This window comes from Oryctolagus cuniculus, chromosome 8 (genome assembly GCF_051225735.1).
Source record: "Oryctolagus cuniculus isolate XC-2025 breed Fujian yellow rabbit chromosome 8, ASM5122573v1, whole genome shotgun sequence".
NCBI classification, from domain to species: Eukaryota; Metazoa; Chordata; class Mammalia; order Lagomorpha; family Leporidae; genus Oryctolagus; species Oryctolagus cuniculus.
This window is the reverse complement of record NC_142874.1, coordinates 92,253,065-92,276,835: the sequence shown is the minus strand read 5'-3', so window position 1 is coordinate 92,276,835 and position 23,771 is coordinate 92,253,065. Positions and strand designations below refer to the sequence as shown.

Sequence of the window (23,771 nt, the reverse complement as noted above, 5' to 3'; positions counted from 1 at the left end):
TCACATGGATTTCTAGAGCTGTATGCCTATTTTGTGTTTCTTAAGAAAATACAAGCTTCAAATATTCATTCAAGAAATATTTATTAAGGACCTCACTCTGTGATAAGCATGCACTTGGTCCTCAAGATATACTGGTAGGCAAGTTGCACCAAGTCCTTGCCTCTGGGTACTTCATAGCTAAGCTCTTCTCCTCTTCCTCCTCCCCTCGTTTTTTTCTTCTCATCCCCCCCCCTCCTCCTCCTTCAGATTTTTTAAAAACTATTTGAAAGATCAAGTCACACACACAGAGAGAGAGAGAGGGGGGGGGGGGGGGAGGGAGATCCATCTACTGGTTTACTCCCCAAATGGCCACAACAGCTATTGCTGGGCCAACCTGAAGCCAGCAGCCGGGAATTCCATCTGGGTCTCCCACATGGCTGGCGGGAACTCAGGTACTTGAGCCAGCATCGGCTTCATTCTAGGCATATTACTAGGGAGTTGGATCAAAGGTGCAGAGTAGCCAGGACTGGTACTCTGACATGGGGTAAAGGCATCTCAAATCATGGCTTAACCTACTGTGCTATAACACCCGTCCCTAAGCTGTTTTTTCTTCTATCTCTTTGTTACATGAACATAGTCCAACCTTATATAAAGTTCCATTCACATATAAACTTAATTATGTCTCATGAAGGTATTTTGGAATCTTGATTGCGGATGTTTTCAGGTTGTTGCGTTTAGCTCTCATTCTTGTTTCAGGAGTGTCACCTTAGTTCTAAACTTTGTTCTCCGCAGATGTTTCATTTGGACACTTTGAATCCTTCACTATTTGGTACTGAATTATTTCAACCTGGGATGCCACCACCAACAGGTAAAGAAAACTCATCCTTGTTTCCTTGTTTTCGTTTCATGTTTATTTTTTTAATTGAGCATTTTCTCATAGTCTCTTTTGGAAATTCAGGGATGTACATGGAAAGGAAGTGGTGGTGAATGCTTTAGAGACCAGTCTTTCAGTGTCCTTTGTTGAAATGTGAAATGTGTTTGCACAGAAATCCTTCCCCTCACCTACCCACGTGCACAGCACCCTGTGGTTGCTAATATCTGCTAGAATAGCTCAGAAGAAATTTCTCTACTGAATGAAAGGATTTTCCTTTTGTCCCAGTCATCTTACCTCTCACTTCTTTTTAACTCTGCTGTGTCCCAGAGTCACATGAGGCAATCTCCACTGCTCTGTTCTCTTCCAGAAACATTTGTCTGAAGATCTGTGTGCCGGCCAATATGCCAGGCATAGGGAAATGAAGTATACCAACATGAAAACCATTGCAGTAGAAAAATTATCTTAGCTTTTAGCTTTATATTCTTTTTTTAAAAGGTTTATTTATTTAAAAGAGTTACAGAGAGAGAGAGAGAGAGGAGACAGGCACAGAGAGATAGATCTTCCATATTCCTGATCACTCTCCAGATGGCCAAAATGGCCGGGTATGGGCCAGACCACAGCTTGGAACCTGGAACTTCATCTGAGTCTCCCTAAGTGGCAGGGACCCAAGCACTTGGGCCATCTTCTGCTGCTTTCCCAGGTGCATTAGCAGGGATTTGGATCAGAAATAGAGCAACTGGGGCTTGAACTGGTGCTCATAATGGGATGCCAGCATTGTGGGCAGCAGCTTAACCTATTGCGCCACGATGCTAACCCCTTAGCTTTCTATTCTGACCAGTTGGATATAAGTCACAATAACAATCCTCCCTTCTCATGTAACTGTTGGCTATCTTCATTCACGAGCTGCTTAATCTCGCATGAGTGATTAGAAAATCGAGTCTCTTTTTTATTTGTTGATTGTACGTAAGCTTAGTATGATGGCTATTTTCATGTCCTTTCCACTCGTTACATCATGGATGGACTTAACAGGTGTTCAGAAGCAGTGTGAGTGCTTTCTGAAGGTTGTGTGCAGAGCAGAATGGTAATCACAGAAGTGAACTTCAGATGCTTTATTTACCATGGCCTTGCTTTCCTTGAGACTTTATCCAACTTACATCATTCTCATGTAAAATTTTTATGATCACGCTGGTTCTTACTTTCCATTGTTTAGATGAGATTGTTTTTCTGCATTTATGTCGTTAGGAGTTTTCAGGAGGGGAAAACGCATCTATACGTCATCCTTGGCTAGGATAAGTTACACTACACTGGCCTTTCTCTTTTTACCCTGCAAGACATTTTTAAGGCCATTGTGACTGAGGTGTTGCGAAACCATGTCCGGTTTGAACTCTAAATCAGCTACTTGTGAACAAGTAAATGCCGTGGTAGTGTATGTGTTTCCTGAAAATTTTTTTATTCTGAGGTTCAAAGTATTTTATGTCATATTAATATTTTATTGAAAATGTAAGAATTTGGTTCTACCCTCAGGAAATATACATATTTCCATTTAATGCCATGTGAATTCCAAACAATATCCTGAGGCAACTGTTTTTTTTGTATTATTTTTTCTTTAGGTTTATGGGCATAGAAATAAGATAATTAAAAGAACCATCTAAGTAAATATTTTGTGGTCAGGGTTTCATTCTTTTTAGAAATTCTTGAATTAATTTTAGAAAAACTTTTGAAATTATACCTATAATCTTATTTTCCAGTTTTTATTACCCTGTCATTTTTTTAAAATCTATTTTTTCAAAAATTTTTAATGTAAAGGACTAATATAATAATATAAAGGATTTCCTGTCTTTCATAGGTATAATTCTCCCTCCCCTCTTCCTCCCTTATTCTCCTTCCTCCTTATCCATTTGTTTAAGGAAGGTTTTATTTCAGTTTTAAATGAATAGAGGTGTTATCTAAACCAGTACTGACTTGTAATTTTTGTATAGATTTTTTTTTAATCTTATAGATTTTTTTTTGAAGAAAGCAGGAAGCTTACCTTTTAGTTTGCTACTATTTGAGAGGCAGAGACACAGGAACAGAGACAGAGAAACAGAGAGCTCACGTGCATGGGTTCCCTCTCATCTACTGGTTCACTCCTTAAATGCCTGCAGTGGCCAGAACCAGGCCAGGGCCAAAGCCAGGAGCTGGGAACCTAATGCAAGTCTCCCGCATGGGTGGCAAGAACCCTTGTACTTGAGCCATCCCCACTGCCTCCCATGATCTGCAGTAGCAGGAAGCTGGAGTTTTAGAAAGGTAGTAACCCAGGTACTCTGATATGGGCCGTGAGCATCTTAACTGGTGTTTAAACCTAAATAGGCCAAATGCTCACTCCTTGTAGAGTTCTTGAAATCTAAAACCATTAGTAGATCTACCACTTGTTGAAAACTCTAGAAGATACGGTACAACTCTTAAGTTTATAATGTTGTGCTGTAATTAAAATTTCTCTGCACAGTGGGATGTCATGGCACCGAAATGTGGCCTGGAGAAAGTTGGCCTTAATGCAAATGCATGCATATCAAATCTAATTTTCTAGTGGATTTAACTCTTGAATGTGTTTGCTGAAAGAGAAAAATGACCCTATTTCACATGGAATTTCACATATTTAAAGGAAACTAAATCCTACAAGAAAAATAATGGCAAAACCACAAGTATTTTTAGAAGAGTTAACAAGAAGTGAGACTTGAAGTTAAATGTAAACATGTTCCAACTCCCTTATTTTCCATGACATCATCACAGTGATGGGCCCGTCTTCTTGATACAGTGACCCTGTAGCATTCTAGAGGAAATGCTTAGTTTTTACTTTGTCATACAGACTGCATGTTGGTAGTATGAAAATATTTCCAGTTTCACTAACCCAAATTCTAGTCTTTTTTTTTTTGAATTTTATATTTGTAGTTACTTTTCTAAAAATACTTTACAATGTCCAGCACTGAATTTCATACACATAAAAGAAGAGAGTTCACTATATCAGGACATTGGTCAGTGCTTTTCCATAGTTTCCTTTCTTGTGTGTCTCACTTCAAATGCAATCAATCATTTTTCAACTGACTTCCTTGTAACTTTTCTTGAATAATAACAGGAAATAATTATACCTTTGTTTCCTATAGTTCTCTAGCCTTATCCTGATTCATCATAATACTGAAAAGATAAAAATAAATTCTCTTCCAAGTTACAGTTTAATTTCAACTTGAAGATTTATCTCATCTTGACCAATTTGTTTATCCAAAATAACAGATCTTGAGCTTCTAGCTGAAAGACAGTGAAGATTAAATGGACACAGAAGCATTCTCCTAGGATATTTTTATTACCAAGAATCTTAATTTACATTCAGAAAAAGAGATTGACCAAGTGCTTGTATTTACTGCAGAGCTAAAGGTTATTGTTCTGTTGACATAAACAACTGAGGAGGTTAGGCACTTTGTCATATGAAACAAATTTATGTATTTGCTGTCAAATATTCTGATTTTCCTTTCAATTTTCAACATAGATATACTTGGGAGTATAGATTAAGCCTAGTTTTCTCAGTTTTTTTTTGTTGAGTATTTGGTATGCATTGATCCAGTTAAATTACTTTTAGAATTTTATGTAATGTTATATTGAGAGGATCATATTAAAAATTTTTCTGTAAACATTGTTATGGATTAAGAAGTAAAATTCACCATTTCTGGTAGACCAAATAGAATTGAGGAGGCGAGGTGGAACAAATGAACCAGTCAAGGAGTGATGGCAGCGTTTGGGGCTTTGGGTCAGGGAAAGGAACAGAAACGTAGTGCAAGGGATAGCAGGTAGGCTGAGATCATCATCCGTGTATTTCACACACGAAGGTTGCTAGCTCAGTTTCTTTTCTCTCACATGAAATATATTCTCTTTGAGGAGTAAGAGTGAGTATCCAATGATGTGAAGGCAAAAGAAAATATCCTAGTTGCAGGAAGTGGTTGCTGCGTGTAGTCGGTGTTTGTGTCAAAATGTTTTGTTGGAGCCCAGCTCCTGAAGGCTGTGGACATCTTAATCTTTGCCAGCCATCATGCCTTTTGTCGGGTTGGGCAGTGTGCCATCACCATTCAACAAATGTCTGTTTATGGTGGTTCTCTGAAATCGTAAAACTGTTGTCTAATAAAGGACAGATTCAACATTTCCAATGAGAATGAGAAATGGTATCCCTGTGGAATTAGCTTTAAAAATTGATTTGAAATCTCTACTTAAAAACAGTTTCAGTTTTGAATTTGCTTTACATTTTATCTCAACTTTGAGAAGCCTCACAGTTTCTTTTGGTTTCTATTTGTTGTTTTTTGTTTTTTGTTTTTTTAGCAGATGGCCCATTCCTTCAAATATTAGAGCAACCTAAACAGGTAAGAAGACTAAAGGGGTGGGATTTTACTTTAAACGTTAGATCCCTATGTCTGATATTAAGATCCCAAGCCTTGAAAAATAGTAAATAAATTTTAAAAGGAAGATCAACTACCTGCCAAGTTAAGTAAAAACTTTGTCTATATTTCTTTTTATCATTTTTCATACTGTCTTGAGCTTCAGTACTTAGTTCGATAAAATTCTAATCATAAACCCTTGACATTCTGCTATCTCTACCATCTTAGCTAACCAGCCTCTCCCAGGAAAGGTGTAGATTGTTCCATTTATTTTCATTTATAAGGAAATATATTTGCAGTGCACATATACTAAGTTGCATCCATTGTTCATGTCCTCAGACTTGTAGTACTCCTTAGCCTTCCTCCTTACTTTAGTAGTTCCAACCTTGATTGTTCTGTCTTTGGAACATGGAACTCAAGGTAAGAAATCCCAGTGGGACGTAAAGCATTTGACTGGACTGTGGAGTTCTCTTCCTTCCGGTGTTAGCTTTGGACTCAGCCTCTTTGAATCAAGAGAGGAATATTTTATCTTATCAGACTGTTAGTCTTAGATTCTGTAGAGATAGCCCAGAATGGACAGGGGTGCCTTACCATGTTGCAAGTCTGTGGATAATTACTTACTGGAAATTGATGGGACCGGTGCTGTGAAAGAGAAGGGAAGAGAATCTTTAATACCCACCTATGGGAGGATTCAGTTAGTAGGGGATAGAAGTAATGGTATCATCCCCTACAGAGTGAGGACAGAGTCACTGAATCTCTGAATGGGTGTGCTTATCATGTTTGTGTGAGACTGAGGATGCACACACCTGTCTCTTGAGACTGCGATTCCTTTCTTAAGTCGTCTTTTCCTATTCAGGTGAGTGAGTATATAACAGTTCTGCGTTTTGTAACATTGAACACAAGTCAAGAACTTAAATAAAGTAAACACAGCATTATGGCTTTCAGAATCACAACATTATATGTATATAAGATTTGGTCAGCGTGTAAAGTATGTAAATGTCTTAATGCTCACCAGAGGCCAAAAATAGGTGCAAATTTTTGATGTGGGGATAGGAATTCCACTTGAGCCTTTGGGGCATTGTCATCCTTCCTTGTAAGTGGCACATCCTGTCTCTACACATTGCTGGGAAAAATTGCCTTTGTTTCCCCCTGTAGTGGTGATTTCTCGCAGGGCACTGATTCCCTAAAAGACCCTCCCGTGGAATTTTATCCCCTGAGATTCTATGTAGAATTCTACATCTGGCATTCTGAAAAATTTCCTAGCTTGTAAGATCTGGGTAATCCATTAATAAATCAAATAAAATGTATATATCTACATACCAAAGTATATTTTCAAATACATGTTTTCATGAACATATCACTATAATTAGAATATTTTAAATTTTTTAGTGTTTATTTGAGAAATGGAGAGAAACAGATGGGGGAGAAAGAGAGAGAAAGCAAGAGAGCACAATTCATTCCCCGAATGCCCACCCCAGGGTGAGGATAGGTGTTACCAGGAGCCAGGAACTCAATCCAGGTCTCCCACATGGGTAGCAGGCAACCAACTATCTGACCCATTACCTGCTGCCTCCCAGGGCATTAACAAGAATCTGGAATTAGGAGCAGAGCAGAGATTCAAACCCAAGCTCACTGTTATGGGATGTGGTTGTCCAAAGCAGTACCTTAACTTCTACACTAAATGCCTGCTTCTATAAGAAGAATGCTAACAGGCAATTCATTATTATAGGCCTTCACTTACAAGGAAAAATTGACTTGTAGGGCTTATGTAGTCCCAAAATTAAAATTTACTTGAAGGGTTAATGTAAAATTTTAATTTATTATCTGTGGATAAAGTGTAAGCCAAATTGATGTAATTTTGATGCCTGACTTCAGTGAAAGTAGAAGGGCTATGTTTAAGTCAGCCTTTCTGACCGGATACACATGGCCTTGCCTTTGAGGTTGAATACTCATTTGAAGCAAATGGAGTTACGGAGATGAATGGTTGTGGATTGGCAAACCTGTAATCTCAGAAATTTGGAATCAGAAACACATCTCACGTATGCACTTGATGAAATCTTATCTTACCGGAAAATGAATTATAAATTTTCAATCTCGGGTTACAAATGTCTTTACAAAGAACTTTAGATACTCCTAGGCAACCATGAGTAGTACCTATTAAGTGTTTTCAAACCATAAGCATTCTATTGAGGCATGCCTGTTTGCGTATGCTCTGTTTGACACCATTCTCAGTAAGATACAAAAACATTCTGTGTATGTAGTTTTCCAGAAATACCAAAGGAGTTTTAAATTAGAAAATGTCCTTTTTTCCTTTGGGCCTCTTTGCCACAGGTATTCCTCAACTCTGAGGGAGATGGCTCATAGCAGAGACTACTGATCTGTATGATATCCAGCTTTTTTGAGTGTTATTCAGTGTTAGTTACCTAGTCCTGCTTATAGACTGAGATTGTCTTTAAACTGATTATCAGCCAAGTATAAATATTTTTATGATTAGTCAGTTTTGGAGCCTAATTGTTGCATATTCTGTTTGTTTTTTCATGCCTTTAGAAATTTCAGTCAGTTATCAGAAATAAAGACCTTACTTATAAAAAGTATAAGGCTGAGTGTGTAGCTTGTTTTCTTTTAAAATTTATTTTATTTATTTGAAAGAGAAAGATATCTTCTACTTGATTCTTTGCTCCCCAAACACCCGCAATAGGCAGGGTTGGGCTAGGCCAAAGCCAGGATCTTGGCACTCCATCTGGATCTCTCTTGTAGACTGCAGGAACCTGGTTTATGAACCATCATCTGCTGCCTCCCAGGGTGTGAAATAGCAGGAAGCTGCATTGGAAGTGGAGATGGGACTCCATCCCAGGCACTCCAATAGCAGATGTGGGCATCCCAAGAAGTAGCTTCACCTGCTGTGCCACAACACCAGCCCCTGCAGCTTATTTTACAATTTGAGTTTTGTAAGAAGTAAAACAGGAATTGTTGCTAAAAGTTCACCTCGGAAGGCCGCCCTGGTGTTTAGCTTTGGAATTTTTTGAGGCACTGTATGTAAGAGCTCTCTCAAGTCCCTCTCTGATAAGTTGATCAGGCATCGCAGAGGTCCTGGTGTGCCTTGAGGAACTCTCTCAGACCAGAGAATTTACATCAGGCCTTACTTGCCCCAGGAAGTATATGGTAGGGCCAATCTTCTTTAGAAATCAGGAAGTCCTCAGAGAATATAGGAACAGTTCCAGATGTTTCCAGAGATTTAAATGAGTTCAGAGTACCTGAACCGCTCAGAGACCACAAGACCTACAAGGCATGAAGAGATGCCCTAAGGAGGGCGAAACTTTGACATCGGCCCATGAGCCTGGAGCTGCTCGGTCCTTTGTGTTTACATGAGTGTGTGGGCTAGAAACCCTCCACCAACAAGCAGCATGTGGGGTGGGGGTACTATAGATGGTCTGATGGCCTAGCACTGTTTATGTGGAGTCATTCCCACAATAAAAATCAAGGAATACTGAGGATATCTCTTAGTGTAGATTAACTTGATGTTCTTTTCACCCAGAGTGAATTTGAGAGCAGGGAAAACCATCCAGCCAAGTGACTACGTAATAGACTACCAAACACTGCCAAAAAATTGGCATCATTGTGAAGTTGAGTCTTCCTGGAAATAGAATGAAAGCTCCTTTAATATGATAGTGAGGTCCATTTGCATAACTGTCCTGGGTTTATTCTTTATATTCAAATATACCTAATTATAATTAAGGTAGCTTTATGAATCATAAAATGTTTAGAACTGAAGTAGACTTCAAAAGATGGCCTGGTATAATCTTACTTGTACAGATGAGAACATGTGGCACTTATATGTTTATTGGCCTGTGGTTCACAAAGCAGAGCTTTCTAGCTAACCCTTCATCAATAAACTAAAAATTCCTGGGTTAGATACTATTTAAGGGGACTATCTGGTTTGTATTCATTTAGGTTGATTAGCATTCAAGCTTGAGCTTGCACATGTCAATTATCATAAAAACAAAAGTCTATCCTCTGAACTGTTGAGAGAAGCCCACCAGATAGACAGCCTAGCTATGATATGTTCTGGAACACTGGTGCAGACATTTCTGTCTCCCTAAACTGACTGCCAACAGTAGATAAAAGAATTCCTTTAAATAAGAGTCAAAGAAGCATAACTTTTAATAACTTGGCCAAGTTCAGAGTTTGGCAGTAGCAATTTGAGATGAGGAAGCTGTGATTCAAACAAGCATAGCACATCAAGTCCAGAGGCTTTGCCTCTTCAGCAGTTTACTGTCCGCGTGTGCACAGCATGAGAGGTTCTGCCGGCTGAGGACCCTGGCCTTTCAACCATGTCTGAGTGCACAAATCACTCTCAATATCACCTTCATAAGGAGAGGATGGGAGAGTAACTCTCGCTTAGAGTCTCCCTCTTTCGTAGTCATGTTTTTCTTTCATGCGGTATACGTAAGACCTAAAAGTTTGTATGTAACTATCACTGTAAGTTTCAATAAGCGTTTATCAAACCTATTGGCTCTGTGTTTGCCTTTGCAGAGAGGATTTCGTTTCCGTTATGTCTGTGAAGGCCCATCCCATGGTGGACTTCCTGGCGCATCTAGTGAGAAGAACAAGAAGTCCTACCCTCAGGTCAAAGTAAGTGTGATGTCCTTCCGTGTGAATTCTGAAAGATTGGCATTTCTAGGGCAAAACCAAGGAATGCTTTAGGCTAATACCATTTGCTTTTGCCCCTGAACTGAAGTATTCATGGGATTATTACAATTTTTATAGAATTCTGTTTCTTTGCAGTGGGACTAACAGATTTTAAAACATTATTAATATTTCCATTAGTGAAAGTTTTCTCAACATTAGCTACCAAATGTTTACTTTTTCTTGATAATCTTAAAGGTTTTTAAAATTATGTATACTCTCAGAAGATTTAGTCTTTGAAAGAAATTCTTGATATCAGATTTTTAGAGACTTTGTGGGAAGAAAAGATGAAAAGATGGCTAAGCATATGGATCACAGTCAACCCTCAGATCTGCAGGTCCCACGTCCAAGGTTTCAACAACTATGGATTGAAAATATTCAGGAAAAATGTGTTTCTGCTGAACAACAACCTCTTTTTCTTGCCATTGTTCTCTAAACAGTACAGTATAACAACTATGTTTGTAGCATTTCTACCTTATTAGGTATGATAAGTAATCTGGTGATGATTTAAATACATGAGAAGATGTACATAGGTTATAGGTAAATACTGCACCAGTGTATTCAAGGAACTTGAAAATCCATGGATTTTGGTGTCTACAGATTTTGGTGGAACCAATCCATCATGGACTCTGAGGGACAACTGAATGTGGTGTGTTATTTGAAATCATGAATTCAGATCTAGACTGTGTTACTAGGTGTGTGCACTTTCAGTAGGTTTATCTGAGACTTCTAATGCATAAAATGCAGAAATATCAATAGTATATATTCTGTAAGGTCTTTTAGAGATGAAATGAGAAAATGTGTGTAAATACTCCATAGAGAACGTGGAAGGACCCTTGTCATCTGCCTGAGCAGCTCTGTAGCCACGTGTATTGGTCCTTCTTGGAACAGACTGCTTCGGGCATGCCTTGGTTTGCTTGAGTGTACCTTTTACCATCTTTGAGGTTTTTTTTGTTTGTTGGCTTGTTTATTTTTTGATATATCTTCCTCCATGTTAATTTGAGTTTTATATTTTCACAATCTAACTCCATGTTTGATAGACTGACCCATCATAGCTTTGTGGGCGAACCAGTTAACAATTGTCATTTGATCATTTTGGAAAGTTTTCATTTGTTCAGTAATTCAAGGCTTGGACCAGAGGTTGTCATCACAGCTCCCATGAGGTGTGTGTGCCTCTCAGTGTATAAATATTTTGGCCTCAACCTTTTTGTGGTTTGTTTTTGTGAATAAGTAAAGCTCAGTGGAGCAGCCCTCAGGAAAACTGTGAGGTAAAGAAATTGGTCTTTGGTCTTCCAGCCTCGCATTTTGTTTCTTCCTTTCCCTCACATCGCACTTTTTGGCATAGGCCTTTCAAGGTTTTTATCCTTGTTCCAGAACAAAAGACCAAATGCTATTTTGATGTCATTCTTACCCTTCAAATGAAGCCCATCCATATTATGTAGTGAAGGTCCTACCAGTCATATTTGCCTTTTAATTCAGCCTGCTCTGGTTGAATGAAAGCTGTTTCTCCCATTAAGGGCAGTTAGGCAGGTGCATAAGATGTCTTTAGTCCACAGAAGCAGAGCACAGTCTTAGGGCCTCCAGTCCGTCAGAACCTGAATGAGGAAGGAGGCGCAGCAATAGAGAAGCACCAAAGGGTTACCAAGTGCTTGCCATTGGCTGCCTCTTGTAATCTTCATAACAACTCCAGTAGGTAGTCCAGAGTTGACCTGCCTTTCTCAGAGGCTAGAGCACTTTATCCTACAGCACCGTTGCTGAGAAGCCTCTCACATTGAGTGTGTGCATCCATGCAGGGAGGTAAGGAGGCGAGACCCGGGCAGATGGGAGGGCGTGACCTAAGGCACAGAGAACTACAGTAGTGCCCAACCAGGGAAAGAGAGAAGGGCCATAGGGTGCTCGGGAGTCTGGGAGTCGGAGACAGCAGCTGTCTTTTCAGCACACAAATCTATGTGACATATATTTAAGTATTGTGTGTGTATTTACAAGGAAGATAATTGAAAGACAGTTGTCAGCATTGAACTGCTTATAGATATTGAAGAATTAGCATTATGAGAAAAACTGCCTATATACAAAAAATATAAATATACATTCTGTATTTTCATGAACTGTTTGTTTCTGTTGCTCTAGTAGTTTTGTGGCTAAGTAGCCATTCTTCATATTAAAAAAAATAGCATTAACTTTTTTGTAAATTTAGTGGCTAATATAAGTGTTATATATCCACCTATGCTTTGTCTTCATTCAGGTCTTGCTTATAGTGGTTGAACATAGTGTGCCTCACAAACACAAAGTACTTTAGAAATGAAAGAATGTAATAGATGGTAGATGCTCCTGTCAAATCAAGGAATTTAATACTTAGTGGTACTACAGATATGTAAACAATAGCAAATCAAGTCAGAATATAAATGTGGAAGACTGATCATTATTAAACTTCAGCTACGGCAGCATTATTTCTTCCAACCATTTTTATTCACGAATTCAGCATTATATTTATTAAGAATTTAATCAAGGTATAAGAAAAAGAAGAACTTAGAGTTTAAAGAATCTTTTACAAGCTGTCTTTGTTCCTTTAGCTTGACATTCACCTCGATTTTAGATGACTCTGCTGTTCCTGACAGTTAAAGGAGGTAATTTTATTTATCTTAGAAATTCTTAAAAAAAAGATTTATTGATTTACTTATTGGAAAGGCAGGATGATAAAAGAGAGAAAAAGAGGGGTGAGAGTGTTCTTCCACTTGCTGGTTCATTCCCCAAATTACTGCAATAGCCAGGGTGGGGCAAGGCTGAAACCAGGAGCCAGGAGCTCCATCCAGGTCCCCCATGTGGGCGGCAGGAGCCCCATGCACTTGGATCATCCTCTGTTGCCTTCCAGGCACTCTGGCAGTGAACTGCATCAGAAGCAGAGCAGCATTGAAAACAGCAGCGTAACTCACTATGCCATAGCATTGGCCCCTCTTGGAAACCAATTTTTTTAAGGTTTGTTTTATTTATTTGAAAGACAGAGCTACAGAGAGAGATGGAGGAAGGGAACGAGAGAGAGAGAGAGAAAGAATATCTTCCATCTGCTGGTTTACCACCCCAAAGTGGCCGCAACCACCATGGCCGGGCCAGACCTGAGCCAGGAACCAGGAGCTTCTTCCAGGTTTCCCACAGTGCCCACAATTCCCAGGTGCCCAAAGACTTCAGCGATCTTCCACTGCTTTTCCCAGGTGCAATAGCAGGGAGATGAATTGGAAGTTGAGCAGCCAGCACCTGAACCAGTGCCTGTATGGGATGCTGGTGCTGCAGGCGGGAGCTTAATCCACCGTGCCACAATTCCGGCCCCTTTTAGAAACTCTTTACTAGAAGGATGGGAGTAGGAAAAGAAAGCAATAAGTGTGGGCTATTTTTTTCCAGAGCTTTTCTCTCAGTATCCCTTCTGTTAGTGTTTTTCATGAGGGATAGCCAAGGTGGCCCTTTCAGTTTACAAGGAGATTTTAAAACACTTTGTCCTCTAAAATAAGCAAGGAAAGAGTCAGATCTCACTTCCAAGAGCAAGTGTGAGTCTGTCTTACAGAAGTGTACCAAGCACCTGCATGGCAGGATGCTGTAGGGAAGCAGCAGGGCAGGTACCCCTGGGTCAGAGGTGACATTTGGGTGGGCAGAGTTGTTTTGTTTTGTTTTTTTAAGATTTTATTTATTTATTTGAAAGGCAGAGTTACACAGAGAAGGAGAGGCAGAGACAGAGAGAAAGGTCTTCCTTCCATTGGTTCACTCCCCAAATGGCCGCAACGGCCAGAGCTGCGCCGATCCGAAGCCAGGAGCCAGGAGCTTCTTCCAGGTCTCCCACACGGGTGCAGAGGCCCAAGGAGTTGGGCCATCTTTTACTGCCCTCCCAGGCCATAGCAGAGAGCTGTATTGGAAGAGGAGCGGCCAGGACTAGAACCGGCTCCCATATGGAATGCTGGCGCTTCAGGTGGAGGATTAACCCACTGTGCCACAGCACCGGCCCGGACAGAGTTGTTTATTGTGGGGGCTGTCCAATGTGACACTGGATATTTGTCCATCTCCCTGGCCTCTTATCAGCATCACAAGAAATGTGACAATAAAAATGGCTCTGAGCATCATCAGTATCCCCTGGAGGACAAAGTCACTCTTGTTTGAGAACCACAGACGGAAGTCCAGTGTTAAGTCTATCTAACTTTACACATTCATATGCTTTTCTACTGTAAAGCTGTATCAAAGACAGGAAATGTGGAATTGCCCAGACAGGAAATGTGGAATTGGCCACACAAGTTTTACAGAATTGTTCAAACATATATTTTACAAACAGTAGTACTTCTCTTAGTTATAAGTAGATACTTCTTATTTTCAAAAAGATGCTCATTGTATAATTTCTCCTAGAATCTCTGAATTAGAAAGCAGAAAAAAAGCTTCAACATTCCATAGTCTGTGCTAACTGCATACCTACAGACTGGTGGAGGTGTTCTGTTGACCGTTGTAGAATATTACAGAAGAGAAGGTGAAAGTGGAGACAGGTTCTGTTCACCATGTGTAGACAAGGGGAGCATCTAGGGGGTAATACTTTCAGGTAGAGGAGGGATCAAGGAAAGTACCCCACACTCACGATCAGAATCAGTTCCCACAGGAGCATCAGAGGGAGGGCAGTGCTGTGGGCTGGAGAGAAATGACACCTCTGAGCCTTCCATATGCTGCCTTCCTACTAAGGTCATTTGTTCAGTCTTAAAAGGAGAATGTTAGGGGCTCTGCCTATCCCTCTCCTACAGCCAGTCTCCCTCCACCGTCAATCCCTATCTTCCATCAGGCACCCTGAAGGCTGGTGGGTCTGTGTGCAGCAAAGAGGCCAACCCCAGAGTTTGGGGAACTGGCTATGGTTTGGGGCTAGAGACACAAACCTTCACTTTACAGAACACGTAGACTTCTAAACTGCCTGTTGATGTCTTCCTGAGTGTCCGTATTTGATGCTTCAAGTTAAATAGTTTTATTCCAGGAGCCTGCCCAAATCCTGGAATTTCCCCCAGAATTGTGTCCCACACATTAAACCCTGTTTCACATAAGCAGGTGGAGGCTAGGCTTAAGCACCCTCCCGTCCTTTGTGATTATTTCTAGAGTTTGGGCTTCCGAACCACACAGTGCTCTGCACATTTCTTTCACGGATCTGAGAAGACAGAATATCCTTCAGCTTTCCAACGTCTTTCTGTGCCAGGGTTCACTTTCTTTTTCTTAAGTTATGTAGTATTTCAGTCACATAATTAGTTCAAATGATATAACAGACCCTGGACCACAATGGAGGTCTCATAGATACTAACGTTTTTACCATATTTACTGCTGACCTCTCTGTCTATGAAATAAATCATAATTACAGCTGAAGCCCCACCCATCTGTCCCATTGACCTCCTTCCTTGTCTGTGAGGAAACCACTGTTCTGCACTCTCATTCTCTGAGATAGTTTTCTCTTTTTACTACATAAGAATACATTCCTATATACTGGCCTTTTCCAGAAAATTAATTTGCACTACCTGCCACCCAGTATTTTGGTTATTTATGATGGCTGTTTTTCAGGACAAATGAGGATTAAAACTCAAAAACTCCATTAACACTTGCATCCAAGTGGTGCCCACTTTGATTCTGCTGAATTCTCTACTGTCTGGATAAAATATTCAGTGTGGACTGTGTGCTGAACCTTACAGCAAAAAACAGTATCTAGAGGAGAATCCAGGGAAAGCAAATATGCAGACTAACTCGTGTCTTGCCCTTCTAAAGGAAAGTTTTCCTGTTAAGCATTTAATAATCCATTACACCGTCCCATAAAGTTTCCCTTTAAAGTTTCCTCAGTTCTAATTTCATCATGGAGCTCCTAGTAGAAGCAGCCGGCAGAAAGGCACAAAACCTTCCTCCAGGGCAGGCCAAGCTTGTCCCTGCCTGTTTTTGACTCAGCAAGGAGTGCCAGGGAAGACTCCTTGCCTTCTTTTTCCCGAAAGTCATGCATGAATTTTTAAAAATCAGACTGCCTTCCCCCTCACATAGGTGGACTGGGGCCTAGAGGAGCAGCTCCACGGGGCTTCAGGAACCCCCCCACCCCCACTGGCTTTCTAAGTGACCAGAAAGCACGGCTCTCCCTCAGCAGCTGGGTTGTCCTGCTACTCCACGTGCTCTCTGCAAAGCAGAAATCGCCATCAGTGCCTCTAGCTCACGAGTTGCTATTCTTATTTTCTTTCTAGTTTTTAATTTAAAAATGAAGGGACTTGCAGCACAGCTGATGACTACTTGGGATCAAAGGTCATCTGAAAGCTGGTACTCACTTATGTTTTCTGTCCTGCAAGTTTTATGTTGAGCAGAAGGCATTTGTTGAAATGTTTATGTCAACAACAGCTTTTTTGTTGTCTCCCATCCCCACGGGCTCCACTGGCTGCCTCTCACTTTGAAATTCTAAATGTTAAGTTTAGGTCGAGTGACAATACTGGCTGAGCGGCATTTGAGGATATTGCAAATCTTTGCATAACCTCCCTTTCCTTTGTATAGACTTGTCTGAATCAGCAAGTTTGCCATTCTGAGAATCTAGTTGGAATACTAATTTTGAGTAATTTCGTCTGAGTTAATTACTTAAAGCAACAGGGTAGGGAGGAAGATCACCAGTCATCAATGAGGCATACATACAGCACCTAATTCATGGTATTTACTAGTGTCTCCTGGGTATCCATAAGCTGTTCACTGTGCTCTGTAAGAAGAAAAACTGCTTCATAAAATCTTGGGTTTCTGGGTCCACTTTTGTTGAATTCAGAGGGTGCTTGACTTCCTGAATTTACCTGCAGAATTTTCTGTATGTGTGTGTGCATTTTTCTGGGGCAGTGAGTACAGCTTTTCATCATTGTCAAAAAGAAAGCCTTAAGCGTGGTTACGAGCCATTGCTCTAGGGGACGGGTCACTTTGGCTTTTTGACAGCAGCTAATTAAAACACTGATCTCTGCACTGTCATCTTAATTTTTTCCTCTCCTACCTTTGTGTGTGTGTGTGTGTGTGTGTGTGTTTTATTTTATATTTACATGTTTGAATTTTTATACATTTGAAGTGAGTGGAAATGCTTCACGTTGGCAGGAGCAGGTGCGGCACAATGCTAACAGCCAGGAAAGATGCATAGAATTTACTGCTTTTTCTCTGTCTCTTCCATACATGCCAATTAAGCATGAAGCTAACCATTACAGGTTGAAGCCGAAAGGTGGGAAAAACCCATTTAGCAAATATTCATGGAGCACTGTGTGTCAGGTACTGCTGTAGACAAGCAGACAAAACTCCCTCCCAGATGTAAGTACTATCTAAACTTTTAGATAATTTCTCTTTCAAGAAGTTCTGAAGCTCTCCATTTGGCCCCTAGAATGAAATACCACCTTGTAGGATGCTTTTTCAAATAACCCACTAAGTCCACTTTGATAAAGTCACCATTATAAACTAGAGAAAGCTACTCATTAAATAAGGAAACTTTTAGCCCAGATCCTACGTGTGAAATTATTAGGAAAATCATGGGCTTCTTGCATCTACCAGTGATCTGACTTTTGCATTTTGTTTTTGTCTGTCCTGCTTGGTGGCTTGATCTGTTGCCTACTCCCCTTGATGCTTCCCCAATTACTTACAGTATTGTTCCCGGGACTAGTGTTCAGTCTGAAGCAAATCTCACATGGCTTCTTCTAAACCCAGTGGTCTCAGTCTGAAGGCCTCAGCATTGCATCTCTCTGTTCCATTCAGGAATCCTCCTTTTGTAAACTCACACACTGGTGATTCTTTTTTGGTAAGGTCAGGTGAGTACACAGAGGCACTGCGGTCCTCAAGTGTCTGCTGCAGTGTGCTCCCCAGACAGGCTGATTGTCAGCCCATCTGCAGATGTAGTGGGGGAAGCTCTAAGCTTCTAGCTTTTCTCCACAGCCGCCAGGTGGGTTCCAGAGCAGAATCCTAGAGGTCTCCTAGAAGCAGCTGGAAGGTGCTTGCAGACTTTCTCACACAGCACTTGTCCATCCACTGAACAGATTATCATAATAGCTACCTATGCTTAATTGCATCATTTGATAATCATGACAGTTCCTTGACGTAGGTTCTACAATCCTCCTTTTATTTAAAAAAAGAAAAAAAAAGTTAATGCCTAGAGAAAGATACAAAGCTTACCCTGAATCCCACAACCCATAGGGGATAGAGCCCTGGGTTTCAGCTCACCTTCAGTATGACTAAAAAGCCCACACTTGTAACCATCCTGGGATACTACTAATACATAGTATTAAGGATCTGTCTTATCTCACAGGGGTCCTTAAAATCTATGATGTTCAGTCATGGGTGTACATCAGAGTCACTCCCAAAATGTTATAACCACAGAGACACCCGCGGCTCACTCTAAATCATAGTGCATCTTATGGCCAAGCTGGGATTCTGTGACAATTCCATGATAATTTCTAATGACTTGTATCAGTATAATGACAGTATGTAACAACCAGTGATTGAATGAATAAATCAAAGTATAACCATGGAATAGAATATTACTGTGTTTTTTAATTGATAATTATGAACTCTCTGTATGACATGGAAAACTGCTAATTACCTCATGTAAAGATAACAGGGTTCCAAATTATTCTGTTCACTGATTACAAGTGTTGCTCCTTTTTATAAAGCCTAGCCTGAAGTGCGTGGGTAAATTGGTTGATTCCACCTTTAGTGACAGAACATTAGACTGAAAGAAAAAATGTGTGGGGCAAACTCAGCTACAATTTCCAGCATGCTTTAGTTAAAGGTAAGAGATGAAAAAGACATCAAGAGCTATGTTAACTAGTCTCAGGAATCTATGGGAGGCAGCAGTGTGCCTCTCAAGCTTCAGTGTACATGAAAAATTTATAAAACTTAATAAAAATGTTAATTTTGTTCTATTTCCAATGGCTGGAAATACAGTAGATAATCTTGCCACTGCAAAACACTCAGAAGTGAACCTAAAACAAAAATGTAACAAACTGAGTTGTTGAGCTTATAAGAAAGCATGAAAAGTACTCAGGAACCATAAGACAAAAGAATTACCCAGTGGGATACTAGATCTAAACACAATAGGGTCTGTGTGGTCTTTAGAGTCACACCTGCCCTAGAAACATTTGCTGACCTTTGAGAAGCTTGGTTTTTTGTTTGTTTTGTTTTTAAGATTTATTTATTTACTTGAAGGCAAAAATCACAGAGAAGTAGAGGCAGAGGCGGAGAGGGAGAGGTCTTCCATCCACTGGTTCACTCCCCAAATGGCCACAATGGTCAGAGCTGGGCCGATCTGAAGCCAGGAGCTTCTTCTAGGTCTCCCACACAGGTGCAGGGGCCCAAGGGCTTGGGCCATCTTCTACTGCTTTCCCAGACCATTAGCAGGGAGCTGGATCAGAAATGGAGGAGCCGTGACTCCAGCTGGTACCATGTGGGTTGCTGGCACTGCAGGCAGCAGCTTTACTAAGCCACAGCTGCAGCCCTGAGAAGCCTGATTTTAACAGCTTCCTGGGGGCAAAGAATAAGACCTTAAGCCTTATTTATGATAAGAGGAGAACTACAGTAGACCACTTAAGTTAGTACTCTGGAGTCTCAGGCAGAGAGGAGATAAAAAAGGCCTAGGCTCTAGGAAATCAAAAAATGCAATGCCTTTCCTGAGAATCAAGCCCCTGCATGTACACGGTTCAAGTTTACTCTCCCATTCAAGGACTCTGAACCCCCGAGTCTGGAATTAATACCATGTGGTTCCAGATTGGTGATACCATCAAAGCATGGCAGAAGCCAACAAAGTGTAGCTTTAATAAACATGAGCAGAAATTGTAAAATGCATCAGCTAACAAGCCAGGATGGCTGGGAGCCCGTAGAACATTGGAACACAGAATTAAATCCCAGGAACTTGAAATAATTGAGTTATCGATTACTTAATATATAAATATTTATATTAAAATATAGAATAATAAATAAAGCAGGAGTAATTAAAACCAGTGGAATTTTTAAGTTAAATGTATAATCATTGAAATGATTCAAGTCATTGAGTTAAAACCAGCATTAATTACAGTGTGAAGAAGACTTATCAAATGGAAAAATAGATTTAAAGAAATTTCCCAGTCTTTAGCACAGAGAGACATGGAAAATGTGAAAGAAAAGGTAAGTTGAAGGTACAAAGGAAGGAGTAACAGATAGCTGGTTGAAATCCTGGCAGAGAGTAATACAACTGCAGTTTTGTGGCTCTACCTTTATAGCTTCTATGTCTAGGATGAGGTTTTTGTGGCTTGTGAACCACAGTTTAGGGTTTAAAGCTTTGGCTCTGACATCAGGGCTGGGCATAATATTGATTCCTAGTTTTGCCAGTTACAAGCAGTGTTACTTTGCTGGGCCTCAGCTTTTTTCTGTGCAAAATTGAAATAAATAATACCATCTTCTTAGGATATATGTGTAAATTGAGTTTTTGCATGGCATACAGTAAGCACCTAAAAATGATAGTTGCTTTTACTTTCGTATATGCAAATATACAAACACAGATGTTGAATGGCAGCTTTGCTGATTGATTTATGGATTCATGGAGCCATACAAAAGTTTCACCAGCTCACTAAATTATTTTCAGTACAGCTTTTCTCATCAATCTCACACAGTATTTCCAAGTCCTTCTAAGATTGTTAAGGTGGAAGACTGAAATCAGAAATGCTGTGCCAAAGAGCTTCCTTTCAGATGTATCCTGTAATGTCATGCAAAAACTTCCTGGATGCAAGAATCCAGAGAGGAATTTATCAAAATCTTATTAGGATGCTTAGGTGTGTTCTCTTAGGTATTCTGCGTATGCTAGTTTGTCTAAGTATTGTACAGGTTTTCTAGGAATGCCACAACAAATTACCACAAACTGCATGGTTTAAAACAACAGAAATTTATTCTTCCACAGCTTTTTTTTTAAGATTTATTTATTTACTTGAAAGTCAGAGTTAAAGAGAGAATGTTCCATCTGCTAGCTCACTCCTCAAATAGCTTCAAGTATCAGGGCTGGGCCAGGCTGGGGCCAGGAGTCAGGAGATTCATCCAGGTCTCCTACGTGCACTCACAATTACTTGGGCCATCTTCCACTGCTTTTCCCAGGCTGTCAGCAGGGAGAAGTGGAGCAGCTGGGACATGAACCAGTGTTCATATGGGATGCCAGCATCACAGGGGATGGCTTTACCTGCTGTGTCACAAAACCGCCCCTCTTTTGCACTTTGTAGGCTAAAAGTTCAAAACTACCGTGTCTCGGGCCATGGTGCCTCTGAAGGTTCTAGAGAAGACACCTCCCTTACCTTTTCCTAACGTCTGGGAATGCAGGAATTCTTTCACGGTCTTTAGCCTGTAGCTGCAACACTCCCATTTTTTGCCTCCATCCCCACAGAATTGTTTTTCTTCTGTGTCTCTGTATCCAAATCTCTTTTTCCCTTCTTTTATAAAGACACCAGTCATTGTGTTATGCACTCACTATCATCCAGTATGACCCCATATTAATTAATTATATCTGCAAGACCCAGTTTTCAAATAAGGTCAAATTCTGAGGTAAGCATGCATTTTAGCCCACTGCAAGTATATTAATGATACTGAGCTAATCAACCAGTGGTCCTGAGAATAGGGGAGAATGCCCATTTCAGTCACATGGTGCACCAGAAATTTATGTAGTTGTGGTATTTCCTTACATTTCATTTTTATGTATATAGAGAGTAGTAGAAAATCTTTCAAATTAGAGAGGTTTGCCAATGTTTGAATGATTTCTTTAAGAAAAATTCCTGGGGGTAGGCATGTGATACAGCTGTTACGTTGCTGGTTGGGTCTCCCATGTCCTGTATCCCAGTGCCTGGTCTGAGTCCCAGCTATTCCATATCCAGTCCATTTTCCTGCTCATGCACACTCCAGAAGGCTGCAGATTATGGCTCAAAGACTTGGGTCCCGCCAACTTAGTGGGAGACCTAAACTGACTCCTGACTTTAGGCTGACCCAGCTTTGGCTGTTAGGAGCATTTGGGGAGTAAACCAGTGAATGGGAGATCTGTGTGTGTGTGTGTGTGTGTGTGTGTCTCCCCCTTTCCAATACAATGAAAAAGCAAAAAGGAAAGATAAATTCCTATCATCTTTCTTCATTGAGTAGGTGGCTGGTATGGTAATAACTGTTGAAAAACGGCCTCTTCAGGGGGAAAAAAAGATTCCTGATTTATATCACTTATAATTTCTTTGGTGTAAATATTTCCACTGTAGTCAATTTCAAGCCACTAATTAACGTGCAGTCAACTGGCTTGAACATTTTCTGAAAATAACAGTCAACTCCTGTGAGCTGGTCAAACCAACTCAACAAACCATTGCAAGGCTTAATAAAGAAGAGATATGAGATCATATCCTAGGTATTAACCCCATAAGCAATAGTGAGACCAAGAGAAGATAATAAATAGCTATATATAAGGTTCTTTACTCATGTGTTACCTGATGGAACCACCAAGGACTTTGCAGGATCTGAGTAAACCATTAAGTTGCTAAAGTGGAGACATAGCTATATATGTCTATATGTCTGCTATATATATATATATATATATGTATATATATATATATATAGCTATGGTTTAGTCAGCAGAATTCTATACTTGAAAAGCGAAATCTTCCTCTAGATTGTGCTACTTACAGAGCATGCCACTATCAGCTAGTTGCTTGATCTCTTCAAGTTTTATTTTCCTCATGTATAAAATGAAAATAAAAAATATCTACCTTGCAAGAATAGTATAAGGATAATGACATAATTTAATGGCACATGTGTATCATTAAGTGTTCATTTGGGATATGGTTATAGTTTTAATTTTAAAAAATCCTGACAAGGCCTGTAATATCATGGGTAGTTCCATGAGGGGAGGGATTTTTGTTTGGTTTACTGCTGTATCTCCACCTAGAATAATATTTGATGTATAGTGCATGGCCAATAATTATTTGTATAATAATCAACAAAAGGAAATTTGGTAGAATCATCTTTCCAAAGGAAGCACTAGTATGATCAAGATGTTGCTAAATAATAGATTGTTACTGGAAACAGTGAGTCTCAGCCCCCCAGTTTACAATGCTCCTCTCGACGGCTGCCCCATCTTGTTCTGCCCGCCCCACCAGCCTGCTTTACCTCTTCTTTCCCAACTTCAACTTGCCTAGCAGTCAGGAGACAGATCCTACTCCCAGCTTAGATCTTCAGCATATCACCAGGCTTTTCTGCTCACTTATTCAATCCATTGGAATCTTCCTGTAGCAAAATGAAATTTAAAAACAACTAAATACCTTAAGCAAAACAGAAGATTCATTTGTTCAAAAATTTTCAAATTCCAAAAGGAGCAATAACTAGCTCCAAACTCTGTTGAATTCAGAGCTGAACCTGAACCATTTGGCTTCTCTCTCTATGTCTCTGTCTGTCTCTGTCTCTGTCACTCTGCCTTTCAAATAAATAAATCTTTAAAGGGTAATTTTGCAAGTTCAGAGTACTGCCATTTTTCTCAGTGGCTGGCAGACGTTATCCTAGAATGTGTTAAACATCTGGTGTTTCCCCATTCCTACTTTTATTCACATCATTATAGCAGATGGTACAATATTTTGGTTAACCTCAGTCTGACACTTACACTGACTTTTCTCTTTGCTCATGTTAGTGTCTGGGGTGTAGCATGACCAATAAAGTAGCACCAAGAAATCAGACAAAATTTCCCAGTTCTGCTCACTTGTAATTCTCCTAATTTAGTAGGGGTTTTCCACAGGAAATCACAGAAGAATAGTTGAAATGCTCTTTACCTTATGTACTTTCCTTCTGAAGAAAAGAGCAGCTAATTGTCTTCTTCCCAA

The 23,771-nt window shown here is 40.1% G+C and overlaps 1 protein-coding gene across 3 annotated transcripts in view; it reads left to right on the top strand.

Annotated features, from left to right (window-relative positions):
• NFKB1 (nuclear factor kappa B subunit 1) overlaps positions 1 to 23,771 on the top strand; it is a 135,098-nt gene that overhangs the window by 36,685 nt on the left and 74,642 nt on the right. Inside the window, exons 3-5 of one of the 3 annotated variants that reach the window (XM_051819545.3) lie at positions 772 to 847; positions 5,195 to 5,235; positions 9,784 to 9,882. In XM_051819545.3, the coding sequence (XP_051675505.3) occupies positions 772 to 847; positions 5,195 to 5,235; positions 9,784 to 9,882 (216 nt within the window). The remainder of the gene's footprint in view (positions 1 to 771; positions 848 to 5,194; positions 5,236 to 9,783; positions 9,883 to 23,771) is intronic. The other 2 variants (XM_051819546.3, XM_070047832.2) reach the window with 2 other exon arrangements.